The sequence below is a fragment of the Schistocerca gregaria genome, chromosome 6 (genome assembly GCF_023897955.1).
Source record: "Schistocerca gregaria isolate iqSchGreg1 chromosome 6, iqSchGreg1.2, whole genome shotgun sequence".
Classification (NCBI taxonomy): Eukaryota; Metazoa; Arthropoda; class Insecta; order Orthoptera; family Acrididae; genus Schistocerca; species Schistocerca gregaria.
Window position 1 is genome coordinate 131,568,781 of NC_064925.1, and position 19,951 is coordinate 131,588,731.

The 19,951-nt window shown below is 37.8% G+C and overlaps 1 protein-coding gene across 6 annotated transcripts in view; it reads right to left on the reverse strand.

The window, feature by feature from the left end:
• LOC126279088 (coiled-coil domain-containing protein 186-like) overlaps positions 1–19,951 on the reverse strand; it is a 183,766-nt gene that overhangs the window by 87,996 nt on the left and 75,819 nt on the right. For all 6 annotated transcript variants that reach the window (XM_049979546.1, XM_049979545.1, XM_049979550.1 and 3 more), the window contains 4 exons: positions 18,025–18,167; positions 15,278–15,458; positions 9,662–9,901; positions 7,339–7,500 (listed from right to left, as the gene is read on the reverse strand). In XM_049979546.1, coding sequence (XP_049835503.1) covers positions 7,339–7,500; positions 9,662–9,901; positions 15,278–15,458; positions 18,025–18,167 — 726 coding nt within the window. The remainder of the gene's footprint in view (positions 1–7,338; positions 7,501–9,661; positions 9,902–15,277; positions 15,459–18,024; positions 18,168–19,951) is intronic.

The following is a 19,951-nucleotide window of genomic DNA, read 5'->3' on the forward strand; positions in this document are numbered from 1 at the left end:
AGTTTTTCTACTTTCACTAATAATAGACACAGCCTTGCATCTGGTTTTGTAGGCAAATGGTCTACGAAGTACAAAAGATGTTTTTCTTATTCAGATTGATTGCATGAAAACATCACCGCTGACAAACTTTATGAGCTATTCAATATGAATGCCAATGTTGAAATAGAGTATTTAGATGAGGATTATGGAAGTTCTGATGGCAAAGACAAAGCCATTTACTATAGCAACCACGATTCACAAAGTAGTAGGAATATGATCCTGCAGATGATCGTAGTGAAGGTAATAGTGGCCTTGCAAATCAGATGTATTTCATAGGAAGAGACAGAGAGTAAACGGAAGAAAATCTGCAATCTCACTACAAGCAAAATAAAACTAAACAATATCAATAAAACATTTTTCTTTATTGTAGCAAAGTTAAGAATTGTGAATCTTAACAAAAGAGGCCATTTAATTTAAATAAAAAAAACAAAAATGCTTTATCTCATAAGTTAACAGGCTTTTATAGATTATTTATGGACCCATATACATGATTCTACGTGAAGCACACCACCTGTAGCAAAGATTACCAATTAAACAACTTGAAATAATAATAAAATACAACTAAAAGAGGTATTTGATAGTATGGCACCACTGAAGTGAAGCACATTTGACGGACTGATGTGGAGTACAAAGCACACATCCACTAGACAATTAAACACAAAACCCAGGACATACTAAAGAGCAACAGCATCCTTAATGAAACAGAACTGTCACCTCATCAAACCATTAACTGATCTGCACGTATGACAACATTTAACGAATTACAGCAGCTTGCAAATGCAGAGTTTATAGGTAGATGGGAACTTCTTTTATCTGTTTGACTACACAGAACTGTTTACTGCATGATAATGTATGGTTAAAAAGAAAAATTACAACACACACACACACACACACCATATCCTACAAATCAACAAACTAAACAGGTTTTAGACAGGCACCCTCACCTTAATGAAATTGGCCCTAAGGTGCACATATACCGTTCGACAGAAATACGCGAGTGCTCAATTTTTTTTAATGTCAAGTAGCCTCAGAGATCATGTGACTACCATCAACTATCATTGATTGTTCATCTGATCACTCCAACAGAATTTTGGAGGAATTGAGGTGCTCCATGATCTATGATCTTAGGAGATGTACATGCTTCCAAAAGGTTACTGCAAGTGAACTGATGGATGCATGTGATCTGCCAGAAAGTATATGTATCATTCACTGTAAGGGATAATAACAGATACTACGGTATCACAATTGTCTTAGTTTGTACTTTGCTGGCACGTCAACTCTGTCCTTTACACACTTCTGGAACAGCATGAACCATGATTTCTAATAAGTCTAAATGATCTTTTTTACAAATCTTATGAACCTAACGTCAATTTTCCTATAATAAAACCCTATGGAATTTAGTTAGCACACATATTCATGTGATATGACGGCATCTGTATCTCTCAGTCCGCTGGTCTAGAGCAGTGGTTGGCAAACTACAGTTCACAGGCCACATCTGGCTCTTTGCCCCCTTGAGTGTGGCTCTACCACAAAATACTACATGTGGGCACACCCATACCATGTGAAACTTCATGGCCCTTACACAAATGATTAGAATTGTAGTTAAAATACGCACCCCTGTGGTTGGCAATTTCACCTGCCTTTGTCCAAAGCACTTTGCCTCCCCTCCAATGTTTCCCACTAGGTGCCATTCTATGCATTTAGGGACCACAAAGTTTCAGTCGCCCTTTATGTGCAGGGGGCTCATTCACGATTCATGCATGAACAGAGTGAGCCAGTCTCACTGTGCAGTGGCTAGTGCTCTGTGGGTCCACAAAATGCATATGGTTGACAAAAGTACCTGCTCAAAGCATGAAGTTACCTGTATTTTTCCAACCAGCTGCTATTTTACACTTAAGAATTGTAATTATTTTGTGTTGTTGGTTTTATTATTACAATAACATTGAACAGACCAAGACTTTCACATTTATTCAAAACTTAAATGGCCTTCTGGTGTGCCTTATCTGTCAGGAGACATCGGCCGATGACAAGATGTCAGATTTGAAGAAACACACTACACCTATACAGGTGTTATTTTGTACTAAATATCTTGTCAATGATGCCAGGAAGAAAGCAGCTCATGAACTTTGTAAGAGACAAGAAAAATCTAGTTTGTATTTAATTACTGGATACAATCTTCCAATAATGTTAAAATTGCAAGTTTTGTGATTAGTCAAGAGATTGGTAAGAGAGGAAAACCATATAGTACAGATGGTAAATACATAAAAAGCTGTTTTATAAATGCATCTAAAGAACTATTTCAGGACTTTAAGGGCAAACCAGATGTTTTAAAAAAAGCTGTGTGTTACCTATGTCTGCTAAACAGTGAAAGACAGAACAGTCAAATTTTCTTGAAGTATAACCAACATGGAAGTTGAGTATTTTAAATTGGTTTCAGCTTTATCAACAGTAGTTGACAAGTGCTGTGACACAAATGATACAGCACAGGTTTCATTTTTTGTACTATTTGTAACATCTACAGGTCCTAAAGGACAACTTTTAGGATTACTGCTACTCAAAAGCCAAACATAAAGGGGTGATATAGCTGGTATTGTAATTGTATGCACTGAGAAACATCATATTCCACTCAATAAAACTGCCTCATCTCAACAGATGGGGTGAAAAATATGACCAGCATGAGAAACAGGTTTGTTGCTATTTTCGAATAATAATAATAATAATAATAATAATAATAATAATAATAATGAGATATTTATTATTGCACCATTTGCTGAGATAAGCATGTGGAGACACTTGCAGAAGAAATTTGCATTATAGCTAAAGCTCTTGATCATTGCAAATTTAAAGAACCTGTAGCTGCAATGGAGAATGAGTAAGCACGCCTTCAGTTGCATAACAAAGTATGTTGGCTATCCTGAGGAAACATTATGAAATGCTTTGCTTCCTTATTAACTACTTCTTGAGAAGTGTGTTCACTATTCAGAGCTAACGAACTACCTGTGGATACAAAAATTTTATTTCACGGTAGATGTTACATTTCAGCTACATCAGATTAATCATGAACCACAGGGAGAAAGAAACAGTTTTTCAATCTTAGAATTAGTTATTGCATTTGAAAGCAAATTCTCTCTTTCTACTCAAGATTTTGAAAGACAAACTTCAATTCACTTTCCAAGCCAGTTGAAACATTGCCAAGAAAATAATTTTGACAATGGCATTTGCTGTTTCAAAGCAACGCATAAATACAACAGAAGCCTTTCCAAACAGGTTTCAGGAATTCGGAAAGAGCAAAGTAATGCTGACCTTGGTTAAAAACCATCTGAATGCTACTATAACAGAATTACATTTTTCTGCATTTAATATTGACATTGTCAACTTTGAAATTCAATTGCTGGATTTAAGAAACAAAAAAATTGTGGAGATTGAGAGCTGAATGTTTTTGCTCATGTACAAACATGGAAGAAAAACAAATATTAACTCAGACAGTGGAAACTCCAGATGGAAATATCAACCATGTAGCAAAAGAGAGATTGTTACTTACTGTACAGATAATCTGTTAAGTTTCAGACAGGCACAATTAAAAGACACAGCCTTCATCAGAAAAAGAGAAACACACACTATTCATTTACACAAGCAAGCACACCTCACGCACACATGACCGCCAACTCCAGCAACTGATGGTCCGAACTTCGGGAGGGTTGGTGGTCATGTTTGCGTGAGGTGTGCTTGCTTGTGTGAATAAATGGTGTGCATTTCTCTTCGTCTGATGAAGGATGTAGCCAAAAGCTTATGTGCAAGTGTCTCTCAACTGTGCCGGTCTCCAACATAATGTGTGATCTTTATGATAAGCACACTGTAAAGTTCAGAGGACAAATGCTCTCCTTTCAAAGACCTAGTGTAAGAAGATAATTTGATTGGTAACACCTAGGATAGTATTCCTGACTCATACAATCAGTTGTTCTTTCCTTATTCAGCTCTACAGGTCCATACGAACAATCATTTTGAAGCATGAACTTTATCAAGGGTAAATTGAGAAGACATTTTATTCATCAGACCATCGAAATATGATTAAAATTGGAAACAACAATATAAAAACTTGACTTAGTCAAATATTCCAAGAAGACACAAGGCTATATTAGTGTTTATGAGTCACTGTCCTCATTTAATTTTATGGAAACCTTACAATTTTTACCAGCTAATAATATTGTTATTACATATTATATCAATTTTCATTCAAGCAACCTATAGACTTAGAACTTTACTTAAAGTTTACTAAGTTAATTTATGGAGCATTGTAGAATGAAAGAAGATGTGGTAAGTATTGAGAAAGGTATGCTGAGACACTTTGGGCACAAATAAAGGATGAATGAAAGAAGATACTTGAAACAAATATAGAAGACAAGTGAGGATGGGAGAGTTGGAATGGGTCGTCCTCAGCCAACTTATCTTAATCAGATTGAAGACCTTTTTAGTAAAGGCCAGTTGAAAACCTTTTTAGTAAAGGCCAGCTGAGAACCTTTTTAGTAAAGGCCTGTTTAGGAGTGCCCTAATTAGCTTAATTATAATGTACCTACTCAGAAAGTTTAAACTGAAAAAATCTGGCTCTCAAAAGAAACTTCAACTGTTTTACTTTTGATATCTTGCTCTGTTGACATACGAGTTTGTTGACTACTGGTCTAACACTTTATGGTTGCTCAAGGTTTTTTGTTGTACGGTACTGAACTAGGGACCAGTCTGTTGCAGTGTGCTGTCTCTATGCAGTATTATTATGTGACAGAGATAATAGTGACCTTTGTCAGCCAGATGTTGCTGACTAGGGCAATTGAGGTCACCAGCAGCAGTTTTACTCAAACCAATCTTGAAAGAGTAGTACCTTGACATAATGGCCTTTGAAAAGCAATATGCCTAAATGATTCCAGAGCTGGAGATTCCACAGACCTGACTTAAGTTATCGGCTATGATGAAATGTGTTGAAAACTTTTATTTGGATTATTGTGTATTTTACCATTATTCATATCAGCAGCACATCACAATGCCGTACACCACCATCTGTTAGATAACAACAGCATTCAGTTTACTACATTTAATTCAATTGTTGAACACTATGTGGTTGTAACAGTAAAACATTTAGAAAACACTGCATTCTGGCACTCTCTGATACCTTAGACTTCATCTATGTGTCTGTCCTCACTATTGTCCCTCTCAACTTTGGGTGTGAGTGATCTGCTCTCCTCTCCATCTTTCTCAACATACCTGTTTCCTCCCAGAGGAAGACAAACAGAAATTCCAAAAGATAGAATTAGTCTTCTCTTTTTTTACAGTTGACAGCACTTGGAATTTTGCCTTCTGAAGGTAATTAAGGGCAAGCATTCACTTTGCTTGTAATTCAACAGTTTTCCAACAGAGTATTCATGCTGATGCAATTTACTTATTTATCACGACAATAAAAAACTGAGGAGTGAATAGTATCCTCTGTAATCATCAAGAAACTTGTTTAAGATATAAGAGTGTACATGTCACAGACTTTGCACTGATAATCATTACACATTAATGTCATTGACTCATGACCTTCAAAAATTGTAGACAAATCAAATTAAATTATTTTGAGAGGCAGGATGGCTGTTTCAGTCAACAGAAGAATGTAACATAGGTTGGTGGACATAACCACAAGATTTACTGGAGTATCACATCAACAACATCATCACACGGCATTTCAAAACCAATAGTCAAGATACGATAACAGGAATATTACCACAATCCTAGAACGGAAAAAAATTGTCAGGTGAGCCTCTGTGGTGTAGAGAAACTACGAGGATGAAATAAGATAGATACAGGTAATTACAAATATACATACTATTCTATGTACCTTACACTATTGACAGTATTGAAAAGGATAGTTGCTACTCACCAGATAGCAGATATACAGAGTTTACAGATAGACACAACAAAAAGACTGTCAAACAAGCAAACCAACAAGGCCAAACAGGCCTTCATCAAGATGAGACAATGTGTGGGCGAGGGTATGTGCGCACACACACGCGCACACAATCCTGGATTTTGATTTTAGCCTACACTATTTTTCCACATAGTTCCCACACTGATTCAGACATTCTGTCTCATTGCAGCACTGAATCTGAGATGCCCTTGTGGCAGAATTCAGGGGGCTGACTGTGGAACCACCATCAGACTGTTGTCTTAGCTTCACTGTTGCAAGTGAATCACTGTCCTGCCAAGAACTTCTTCAGCAGGCCAAAATCATGGAAATCACTTGGAGTGAGATCCAGGCTGTACAGTGGGTGGTCCAGTCACTGCCAGTGAAATGACCAGAGCCTGTCAGTGGTTCTGATTATCACACGTGGTCTCGAATTGTCTTGGAGGATAACCACATTGTCCACATTGAGAATGTTTTGGCACTTCATCCTAATGGCAGCCCGCAGATGTGACAGTGTGGAGCTCTTGGCATTAATGACTTAAGCTAGTAGCACGAAGCACAACAGGAGCAGTCCATGATGATAACAGAAGACCGTTATTTGTCAGAGATGAATCCATATGTTTCCACTCCATACTCTGCTGCTTTGATTCCAGTGTGAAATGCATTATCCACATTCCACTGCCATAACAATGTGGTCCAATAAACTGTCATTTACCTCAGTATAACATTGCAGATGATTCAGTGAAGCAATCATTCACTTGCCTTTCATTGTGTCATCCAACTACTGAGGCACCTTCCAGTAGCATAAGGACCCATAAACAACCACTGCATCCATGAGGAAAACGTTGTCTGTCAGCGACAAACGCAGCCTCCCTAAACATTCATGTCAATCAATTCTTTGCGGCCTTTTGCAAACTCACACATCATCACCTCACACTTCTCAAAGTGACTTTCCCTCATAAGTGGGCTGCAGTTCTCTGCTGATTTTGGTGCTCCATAAAAAATGAATCGCACTTTGTTGCTTGTATACCATTGACATGTCAAGCACAATGTCATTTTCAACAACTGACAATATTGCCATGCTGCAGAGCTACTGGAAGCTAAGGGGACACAGGTTCGGTTTGAGTAAGGTCCACCGCATACTGTTTTAATCCATTACATAGTTTCAGTACACACTGCAGACAAAAATGTTACTTGCAAGTGACATTAATCTGCAGAGATCATTTATAGGTAATCATAAATCTCTGAGAAGTTTTAAAATGAAGAAATTTCTGTTGGTCTGTAAATAAATTGATAAGTCAATGGACTATTTAATGGAACAAATTCATGGAAGTTCGAGTAAAATGCAATAATGTGCTTGCTATTACCTGTATGGCTGTACTTGCTGTCGCTTGGCCATTTGCATTAATCTCACATCCTGAACCTGGGAGTGATGAGCATGAGCTGGTACGAGAATGCGACCCTAGGAGACCTGGCGATTCACAGCGCTCATACTTCCTCCGTAAATGCTGGAGCTCACGATTCAACTCCTGTGTATCAAAAAAGAAATAAAGCTGAACCCATTATGTGTAAATGACAGCATGCAAAGCAGCACATACATTCTATGATAACTACTCAAAACTTTTTCATTCACCGAGATATGGAAGTAACTCATCTGCACCAGTAAGAGGGTCAAGGGTGCAGGACAAGTATACATGTCAAAAGCACTTAAGAAAAACTCAGAGACTGTATTTACACTCTTCCTCAGTACCTGCAGAGTGACAGAGCACAACAAGTCCATAGCAGTTAAATGGTTAATATGGCCACTTCTGTTAACCTCTTTGTCACAAGGTCAGTTCAATGAGTACTCATGCTTGAAGACAAATGTAATTGATAATGCTATTTTCTACACTTTTGTAGAGGAGTTAGAATATGGTAGCCACATCAGTAAGCTGCGATGTGTGACTTTCTTGAGATGCAAAGGGTGCCAATCGTTCAGTGCTTTGTCTTTATTCTTTGGATGGGAAAGTATGAAGACAGAAAAGAAAAAGTGGACAGCGCTTACAGCAACCCTGTATATCAACGACAACAGTTACATATTTGTTGAACAGACTTAAATTTGACAAGACTCTGTTTTTAATGATGAATGCCCAGAATGTATGGTAGATTCAATTACAGAAAAATTATTGGAAAAGCCCAATCTGACCATCAAATGAAACTGTATAAAGTAGCAGAGGCCACAGGTGTGTCAACAACAAGGGCAATTAATATTTTACGTTATAAACAGATACTGAAAACATTGTCATGACAATGGGTTCTGCAATTGGTGCAGTTTTCAACTTGAAGACCTGTATGGAGCAATTTAAGCAAGATTCAACTCGTATTTTATGTTCAGTTGCCACCACTGATGAGAGATGCCTTCACCATCATACCCCGAAAACCAAGCAACACTCAAAATAAGGGTTGCTTCAGCCTCAAACAAGAATAAGGAGATTCCATTTGACAGAAAAGTTTGGTGAACATTCATGCAAACTGCATCACACTTAGTAAAATGAAAAATATCATTGAATTATATTACATTAAAGCATCAGACCACAACAACAACAACAACAACAACAACAATGAAGGAAACACAGCCATATTTGATGAACCATAATTTCTTGTTTCACCATGACAATGTGCTAGCTCATTCATCTGGTGCAAATGGTACAACTGCTGGAAATGGATTATGAATTATAGCTACAGCCCTTGTGTTCACTCAACATGGCTCTACAGTAATTCTTCTTGATCCTAAACCAGAAGAAATTGCTCATAGGTATGAAAACTCTGCTTAAATTAAGAGACTATTTTAGAGGGCTTGACAGTTTCTAGAAAGGTTGAAGATATGGCTGGGACATTCGGAGAAAGTATACAACTAAAATGAGACTGTATAACAATATAATTTTTTAAGAAAAAATTGCGTCTTAGTTAGCCGTACTTAAGGAAAAGGCTTCATATAAAGTAGAATGTAACTGTTTTTAAAGAAATAATCGTATTTTGTCTAGATCATTTCTCAGTTTCATTGACTGAAGCACTTGTGTTGGTCGTATGATATAAGATGCTTGGGAGTAACAGAGCATTGCAGTTAAATATGGTAAGATTACGTTGTCCTTCATGCTGATACCATTAATTTAAGTGTGTAGATTTGAGAACGAGTTCCCTGAGAAAGCCAACCAGTTGAAGTCATCCTAGCTTCACATTTATTTCCATCCAATGAGAGTTATCTACCATAGGCATAATTTGCTAATAACCTAAAGTAACTCTCTACAATTGAGCTTTAATTCCCTCGAAGATTCTGCCACCTGACCACCTTGTATGCCTTCGTCATGTTAAGGAACACAGCATTGGCTAGGTCTGTTGGGATTCTGTAGAAAGTCATCTTTATAATTTCTAGACCTCGTACCTACTTTTATAAAGTAGTGAGCATCAGGTGAACTATGCGTGCCTTTGGAAACACCCTACATCTAAATATATACTCCACAAATTATCTCAGAGTACATGGAGGAGAGTATTTGGCACCGTCAACAGTCACTTCTCACACACAAAATCAAGGAATATCCTCACAAGGAAGACAGAATAATCTTCATCAGCACACAGCAACAACAGCTGTACTATAAGCCCAATGGTAGTTTCTCTCAATACCTCCAAAACCAATAAACACTGTAAACAGACCTTAATGGCAGCTGCATGTTTCCGTGCGGCGATCTCCTGCTCCCCTCGGAGATCATTGCACTGTTGTTCCAGCTTTTGAGTATATGCAGTGCGCTCCGCCAAGGCTCTCGCCAGTAGCTCTGCTTCATTCTGTCGTGCGGATCTCTCAGATTCCAGTTCTCCTGCGGATGCTGAGAGGCGCTGCTGTAATTCCGAATTCTGACGCACTAAACGAGCTGCTTCTAGCTCCAGCTCCCGAGCCTGCAATAAGAAAAAGGGCCATATAATAAATGAGAATTTAAAATATAAGGGGGGGGGGGGGGGGATGTTGTACAACAGGGTGGAGGGTACCCTGTACCACTGTTAGTGATTTCCTTTCCTATTCCTCTCGCAGATACAGCAAGAGGAAAATGACTGTCTACAAGAATCCTTAAGAGCCCTAATTTCTCTTCTCTTATCTTTGTTGTCCTTACATGAAATCTTTGTTGTCCTTACATGAAATGCATGTTACCCGCAGCAGAATCGTCCTGCTATCAGCTTCAAATGTCGGTTCTCCAGATTTTCTCAACAGTTTTCCTCAAAAAGAATGTTACTCCCCCCCAGGGATTCCCATTTGAGTTCCCAAAGAATTAAGTGTGTGTCTTGGTCACCTAATATAAAAATGGTGGGTACGAACCAGAACTTTTACAGACAGGAACATTAGTAAGTATCTGTCATTTATGTCTTTTGACACACACACACACACACACAACCAAATTTAAAATCAAGTCCATTTCATAAGACAAAAATTGTAGTCATAAATAAATAGCTTCCATTAAATTTTTAACATAGGTAGCAAATAATGTAATTTTACTAACTGTGTGCATACAGTATAATACAAAGAATGAATGAATGAACATGTAGGTGATCTGGGAGTGTGGCTGGCTGGAGTGGCCGAGCGGTTCCACGCGCTACAGTCTGGAACCACGCGACCGCAGGTTTGCAGGTTCGAATCCTGCCTCGGGCATGGATGTGTGTGATGTCCTTAGGCTAGTTAGGTTTAAGTAGTTCTAAGTTCTAGGAGACTGATGACCTCAGCAGTTAAGTCCCATAGTGCTCCGAGCCATTCGATCTGGGAGTGTATAGGGTGCAGCAGCAGCTCTAGGCTGACTCACCACAAAGTTGAACTGATTTTGGATGACAAATATGGATATGTCATTCCATACAGCTTCGATGTATCGGGTGTTCAGCAGTTTCTGTCTTCAATGTGAAATGTTACTGTATCTCCTTGCTACCTATCAGAATCCCTCGGAGGGCATTAAAGATAAACACCAGTCCTAACTGTCCAATTGTAAAGTGACCTGTTTCCAAATTACATACAAAAATAACCACTATTTCAGTATACATTATACTAATTCGAAAATGACATTTTGCTGAAACCATGTGTGTAAAAGCCACCGTGTGTATTTTGAATGTGCCAAAAGCATTTAACATTGTTTTTATGTGAGAAACACAATATAAATGTGAAATTAATACTGTAACTAATCGAAATAAATAGAGCACATGGTCAGGATGTACCAGTACACCTATCATTATAAAATAACTACAGCAAATTAAATAGAACATATAAATAAAGCACGTTAATTGAATATCCGATATATGTTAGCACTAATATTCAGGCACTAGTTGATTTGTTATAAACAAGTTTAGAAATGTAATTGTTACCTGTAACATAATTGGTCACAAAATGTTATATCAACTCATAACAAAGTTGAAAATAGGTTCACCTTGTTCAGCACTGAGATTGTAAATTTTTAGCAATGTGTAGCTCATATTCGGTTTAACTTTTAATTGTGATTTTAAATAAAATTGTGATTTTCATTGTATGTAATTGTTAACAAAAGTATAAATAGAGGTCACGCAGGCACCCTTGGGGCACTCGTTTTTTGGCTAGGGTTGCGAGCAAATGTATTGTAGGCCCACTCGTTTGTTGATTGTTGTGAACTCTGTGTCGTTTGATGACAACTTTGGGTATATGTGATGTAACAGGTACAGTTCACCAGGCTCGGACACCAGAGTCCTGGAAATATATTGGTATTAAAACCGCACTGTACTAATTTATTTGGGAGTCTTCCGCAATCCTTTTCATAGGCTGCACAGCGATGAGACATGAATCCAGGAATTTTACAAAACCCCAAAAACTAGACAACTCTCAATGTTGGTAGAATTGATGTGAAAACAACAGCACATCGACTGGGCATTTCACTCAAAACATTTGCAACGCGGACGTGGGAAAATATAAACATCTCAACTGGTGTCACTTTTCTATGAAGAGGGCATAAAAATGTTGGTTTCCAGCTATGAAAAATGTCTGAACAATACTGGCAACTATGTAGAAAGATACTTTAAGAAATGCTCTTTCCTGTAAAAAATTTTTGGATGGAATATATGTTTTTATGAGTTTTTTTTCCAAATGGTGCTTACTTTCTGAATATCCCTCTCATACATGACAGAAAAATTGTCTCTACTACTTTATACTCTGTGCAACTTAAGCTTAGAAATGGGGGTACATAGCTAAAAAAACTTTTTGACAATCTATATGGGGAAATAACGTGTTCCAGACAACACAAATATTTTTAAAGCAAAAGATTAGTCTTAGGACAGTAGTAAGTAACAAAATATACACATAAGTTTGTATTAATGATACATTTTGTAACAAAGTCTATAATTATAATAATATATGGAACACAAAACTGATACACTCGTCAGGAAGTTGTGGGATAAAATCACTGTAATAGTAAGATAATGTTCCATTCTTCAATTTGCTTTGGGTACAACAAAAATTTTTGACTCTGTACTACGATCAAGATTCTATACTAAAATACGCCCATAGAAGAGATCATACACTGATTCATCTTTCTATTCTTACTTAAAAGTATACAACCATACCATTTACTGGCATTTCAATGCGGGTTTCCTTGTTGCTCCAACCTCATCTGCCTAGTTTGTTCCAGTGGCCTGTAATATTTCCACACAGAACCCTCTAATATCATTGATACCTTCAACCTTTTACTCTCTTTAGCTGACTGAAGCAACCTTCGTTTCCAAAAAGTAGGATTTTTGTCATTATTTGGCCATGCATACACCTTCTGTCATATGGTTAGATATAAGTCTTTACCCTTTAATTAACTGGGGTATGATTTTGGAGACCTCTTTCTTATTACAGTAAAGAGGCACAACAGTACCAAACAAATACTGAAGGTGGGGCTATCAGGAAAAATTAAAGTATGAAAGTTGCATGTAATTTAATTGAAAAGTTATGATTCATGAACACAATGTTATGGAACAATTTTGGAGACTGGCCACTTAGAAGAATATCAGGCCCAGGAAGTCAGCCATTTGTGCTACTGTTTAAACTGTTACCGGCACCTATGTAATTGTTGTATTTTCAAGAGTAATACATACTAATACTCAAACTTTCTTCTTTCCTTTTTTTATTTATTCTTTTTTCTTAAGGATAACTATAATTCCTGTCATCATCATTTTAAAATCTGTAATCTATTAAAGAACTAAAGTAAATATGAAAAATAAATCTTGGAGCTTGGTTTCAAGCTTCAAATTTTATTTTTCGTATTTACTTTCGTTCTTTGATATATTACAAATTTTAAAATAATGATGACAGAAAGTACAGTTATGTTTAAAATAAAATAAAAAAATAAAACAAAAATGAGGGAGGCATGTTACAGAGCAATTTCTGCCTCCTGATATTTCGAAATTTCTTGCTCACTCAACAAACTTGATGTATTTGTAGCAGAATTATAGCAAACTACAAAACCAATGACTACATGATGAAATTGCACCAGCCTGATTTTACTGGCTGAGCCACTCATGACAGCAGCCGTTATGTTCACTAAGTTTTTTTTAAAAAATAATTCTAGAAACTGACAGCAGAAGGCAGGACCAGTGAAAGGACAAGTAATCAGATGTCCTTACATTGTTCTGATATGCAACTGAGTCAGTTTTGAGCAACGTATGGCTCATGCATTGAGAAAATTGCTGCCCAATCTATGCCTGAGTGCAATCTTTTTAATACAAAGTTGTGCCATGGACTAAGCTTGCACTTAGTCTACAAAGTGTTAACATCAGCTTGTACATTGTGGGCAAGCAGCTAAGCCTGAAGAAACATCTGTATATGTGGAAGGTATTTTAAAAGAAGTAAGTTGTTCTTTATACTTCACAAAATTATACCACATTGTTTTTGTTGATTGACTGATTGAAGAATTTAACTAATCAATGTAGTTTGAACCAGCTGATTTAATTTCTAACATACGCCTATCATTTACCCTGTAACCATACATCACATTATAACTACCAGTAATTGGGAATAAGGCTACAAATTATTGTTTGCTTTAAATATTTTACTTAATTTTAAGGTTTCAGTTTGTCCAGTGACTGGACCAGAGAACATGTTTTTTCTGTTATACATTGAAATAAACTGATGTAAAATGGCTTATATGAAAAGTCATTTGGCAAATGACTGCAAGATTAAATATTTAATCTCCAAACACACATTTCCCATGTTGGTGCAAAACAAATATAGTGACTCTGGACAAAATCAAATGCTAAATGAAACCATGGATGAGAATCCTAGCAACAACTTAATTCCAGTGTATGTGACATTTTACTTCTATTCACTACACCGTGTTAGTAACAATGGCACAGTTCTCTTGTTATCTAAACATGTCATTCGAAAGTCAATGTTAGTGATGGACTACTTGCGGACAGCAGTGCCTCATGATGAGTTTGTCCAAAACTGGACAATGATAGATGGATTCCAGATATTTTGGAAAGTCTATTCCAAGTATAGAGAAGCTCTCAATGTAAACCAGCTAGCCTCTGGACATACTGTTGGCTTTCTGATGCTAATGCCGTTTCTCAGGACAATCTTAAGACTGGTTTTGACCTCAAGAAATTTTTCTTTACTAACACAGCTAACTCAACCAATCTACCAAGAAGTGATTGCAAAATTTCAACAGGCATTACGCTGAAGCTCTGATTTCTGAATTGTCACACAAAGTATATACCAAAGTCAGAAATTGCCATTTGAGAAATTTTCTTATCTGGGGGGGGGGGGGGGGGGGGGGGCGCACAACAATGAGAAAAGCTTATTCACTATCAGCAGTTTTCCCCAACTCGAAACCATTTCAACAGGGAGTCAGAGCTAGCTCGCTCTTTCTCAGTTCCTCAGCCTCAGCCTAAATCACTGGAAGAGGTACAATATGGTGAAGTAGACATAGTTCCAACGTCTGATCCTCAACAGATTATACTTAATTTTTTACATGATGAAATGCAGTACAGTAAAATAAACGGTATATATTTTTACTCCTTTGTCTGCCTGACAGGAATTAATCTTTTCTTTGTAGAAGAACAAGGGTATTGGCAGTCCACAATTCTGTGATAGTTCAATAATGGATTAGTGTCAAAATGCAAGCTACCACAGCATCTCTTTAATATTTTGATGGCATAAATGGACTAATCGATCCACAATTAACATAAACTGATTACAATGTATGAAAATTAACACATTTAACACACGATAATATAAATTAACAGTTCTGCATAAGCTTTACTGCAGTTATGAGCATCACAGCAACACACCTTAGCTTCTGTGGCTGAAAACTCTGACTGAAGACGTACATTCTTGTCAGTGAGACGCTGAGTGAAATCGAGCAGCTCTGCCTCCCGCTCGCGGCATGCCGTGGTGTCCTGCTGGAGCTCTTGGTTTGTCTGCCGTAGCCTCTCCACTTCCTCCTGGCTTGCAGATAGCCTCTCCTGCTCACTGACAACACCACCATGTGACTCAGCTGTGGCATTTACAGAGCATTAGCATTGTAATTACAAAACCTCACATATGATGTTTGGCTTCTCAGTATTTCTGCTTTATTTGGACTATGTAATGCTTAGCAGCTGTAATACACAGCTCCTTGCAAATAAAAAAAAAAGAAAAAAAAAGATAAATTGCATGTAGTGCTGACTCTAACTGTATGAATTTTTTAGAGTCACGAATAAAGGAAAAATATTATCCGAGTAAGTGAATTGTCAGCTGAGAATCTACAACATTCATAGTAACTGTCATTCAAACTGTGGAGCTTCTCTGTGGCACTGATATCTGAGCTGAACAAAAATAAAAGCAGTCTAATCAAATGTGCACATCTCTGCAAATTTGCCAAATCAAAATCTGCTAAGGTAAGATTCAAAATGGTGCCGCTCCACCCAGTTGGATCCTCCTTGTTGTGCTGTCCACAAGGTGGCTGAGATGTTACAGCTCAAATTCATCTCAGTCTGCAGCTGCAGTTCTCCTAAGGTCATCCAGTGTCAGAGAGGTTTCCTCTGACAATGCACTAGATGTTAAATTGGTTTCAAGCAGCTCAATTGAGTTCATGTCAGTAGATACTGCAGGCCATTCCATTCTTATTGATTCGTGCTTCCTGGAGGAAGGTTTTCACAAGGCACGTGTAGTGTGCTCAAGTGTTATCATCTTCAAAGACTAACCCATCACTGAAATGTTGACTGTAGGACTGGACATCATGTGGGAAGATACCATCCTAACACTGGACATCCCTAGAATTAGCAATGAGATGTGATGCCCAAAAAATATCCATCTCCTTGCTGAATTCATGGAACTGTATGGCTGGTTGTGTCCACACTCTTCTACCACAATGATCAGGTGTCTAGACAAATCTTATCATTGTTAGTGAAGAGAATCGGAAGTCACTGATCCAAGTTTCATTCCAGGTGTTCCCTTGACCATCTTCTTCAGGCACTGTGGTACTGGGGGTTGGGGTGGGGGTTGCCTACTGTATTGAACATATTGAGAAGGCTAAGTGGTATCTGGGTTGATACTGACCACCCAGCTGCCTCCGAAATGACAGTGCGCAATACAGTTGTATTCTTCTAGCAGTATCACCACCACCACTATCATTTAAGACTGATTATGCCTTTCAGCGTTCAGTCTGGAGCATAGTCCCCCTTATAAAATTCCTCCATGATCCCCTATTCAGTGCTAACATTGATGCCTCTTCTGATGTTAAGCCTGTTACTTCAAAATCATTCTTAACCGAATCCAGGTACCTTCTCCTTGGTCTACCCCGACTACTCCTACCCTCTCCTGCTGAACCCATGAGTCTCTTGGGTAACCTTACTTCTTCCATGTGTGTAACATGCTCCCACAATCTAAGCCTGTTCGCCCTGACTGCTACATCTAGCAGTACCTATAAGACATAATTTTTAGGTAGCGGGCATATTCTTGTGTTGATGTTCAAGGATGTTCACTGCGAGGCAAGTCAACGTTTTTGCAACTGAATGTTTGAATGACATCACTGTTGAGTATGCCGATCTGGTAGGCAACTTCCAGTGCTGAAAGCCATTCTTGCAACAGAATGCCAATGAGCACACGTTTTGAGCTCAAGGTGGACCTTTAACACACTTCAGCAGCCTGAACAGTGCACAGAAGCTGCATTATCCCATTTACAAATGGAGACACAGTGCACTTAGTTGTACACAGTGACTTCCTGGGGTCAAAAGAGTACTGGAAAAGTGATGTTGATCAAGAAAGCACAAACTAATCAAGTCATGAGGGTAGCGTGAAATTTTTTGAGCAATTTTAGACAGCCTTTATGAAAGGAAAGGTGCTCATTTGACACTGAAAAAATACTGCAGAAATGAACCATGCAAAATATGAAACTGTGGTATGACAGCTTACAGTAAAGGTTCAATAAATACTGTTATAAAAATGTCTATTCACTGAATACAGACTACATACAGTTGTCACAGAGACAGTAAATCGCATGACTTACAACTGCACCTCACTGTGACTGTACTTCTAGACTTCATAGTCTATATGGAAGTGAGTCACTGATTGCTACACAAATCAATCATGCCATGTAATCCATATCACTAGCAGTACTTCCTCATCAAAATGTATACATGTGGAGACAAGACTGTCACAAGCAGGCACATCATATACCCAACTATCATAAACTCTTATATGGCATTCGCCATCTCTGCTGTTTCTTTCAGAGAATTAATGCATAACAGTCATGCTGGAAGTTAATATCTGCCATACTTCTCAAGCTGCAACTATCTAAACTGTCTCGATTTCATATTGTAATATGTATCAGGCCACTTTCCTATGCTTATCTCCATTATTCTAGATACATACTGTATTCACATTTCTTTGTGTTAGGATTTACCTTGCACCACAATGCCGAAACACATTTTTATTCATAATTTCTCTTGAATTTACTATCTACATTTAATCTCTGACTTTCATAAATTGAATAAAATATTAATAACCACTCCGAATTTGCATCTGTTAGGTTCAATCAGGTTACAACACTACTCACTGATTTAGCTGCATCCGCAGAGCACTCATCTCAGCTACCTGTGCACGTAAATCTGCCACATCTTGCTGCTGGCTGTCAGCAGCTTGCCGCAGTCGGGAAAGTGTCTGCTCTCGTTCGAACCTCTCCTTTTCCAGGTTTTGAACCTACATAACAACATAAATTTTATTGTATCTTGTATTTAATAAATGAAAATATGTAACAACCACTGTACTGACAAATTCTATGATTCCCTCTGGGGAAAAGATGTTAGCAGACTGGTGGGGCGTCATTTTATACTAAACCACACTTAACAAATGGAAGTACATGAGAATCCGAGACAAGTGTAAATAGTGGAACACAGAAAGTGGAACATACATCTCCAATGCATTTAAAGATGCACTATGCTGATACATGTTATTCCATTATTGTCTTTCACATGATACATTTTAACACCTGCATCCAAGGAAGACACAAAACTACTTGCCATCCATCGCACCACTACTTATTCACTTTTCTTACAGGCTTACGAGTTTCTCAGGTTCTATACTTTGTGACCTTTACAGATAAACCACATTTTTCCTAAAATTCTCCCAATAAAGCAAGTTGATCATTTGATTTTCCTGTCACAATCCTCAAATGCTAGTTTTGTTCCATACCTTTTTCAACACTCCACCAATATTTAATTGATATGACTTTGTCAAGCAACTGAATACTAATGCTGTTTTCAAACATTATGGGCTTGTTTTTCTGACTCATCTACATTTCGAGACAGCTGCCATTCGTCACACCAACGAGAAACTTCGTCACAACCATCTTGCATCCTCCTACAGTTACTTAATAATGACACCTTTCTGTACACCACTGCATCATCAGAAAACAGACACAGATTGCTGGTCATTCTGTTCATCACATCATTTTTGTATATAGAGAATAACAGCAGTCCTATCACACTTCCCTGGGGCACTCCTGATGATATGATACCCTTGTCTCTGATGAACACTTGCTGTCAAGAAAAATATACTGCGTTCTATTACTTAAGAATTTTTTGAGCCACTCACATATGTGGGAACCTATACCATATGTCATATCAGTTGTTTGTGAGCTACCACGTCAAATGCTTTTCTGAAATCAGAGAATATGGAATTTTCTTATTACCCTCCATCCATGGTTCACAGGATATCATGTGAGAAAAGGATAAGCTGAGTTTTCATGCAATCGATGCTTTCAAAAACCATACTGATATGTGGACAGAAGCTTTTCTGTCTCAAGTAAATTAATTATATTCGAACTGAGAATACGTTCAATAACTCTGCAGCAAACTGATGTTAAGGATATTGGTCCATAATTTTGCATGTATGTTCCTTTACTCTTCTTATACGCAGGAGGCACCTGCGCTTTATTCCAGTTGCTTGTGACTTTGCGGCGGGCAAGAGATTCGCAATATATGCCACCTATGGCCCAATGCCATACAGTACTCTCTGTAAAACCAAATTGGGACTCCAAAGGAACATGGTGACCTACTTGTTTCAACTCTTTCTGTTGTTTCTCTGCACCAGGGATGCCTATTATTTCCTCCATACAGGAGATAAGCAATGGTCAGACTATAATATGTATGTACAATCCTCCTGGGTGAATGATTTCTTAAACACAAAATTTAAAACTTCAGCGTTCCTTTTGCTATCTTCTACTGACACACCAGATTGGTCAATGAGTGATTGGATAGAGGCCTTTAATGCATTCAGCACTTTTACAAGGACCAGAATTTTCTCAGGTTCTCAGCAAGGTCTTTTGCTAACTTATGATGGTGGTAGTTATTGTATTCTTCACATATCAATCTTTTTACAGATGCACTAATCTCTTCTAACTTTTGTGTATCATAATTTGCACACTCTCTTTGAACTGAGTAGGCAACAGTCTTTACTTCCTCAGCAATTTCCGAATTTTGTTT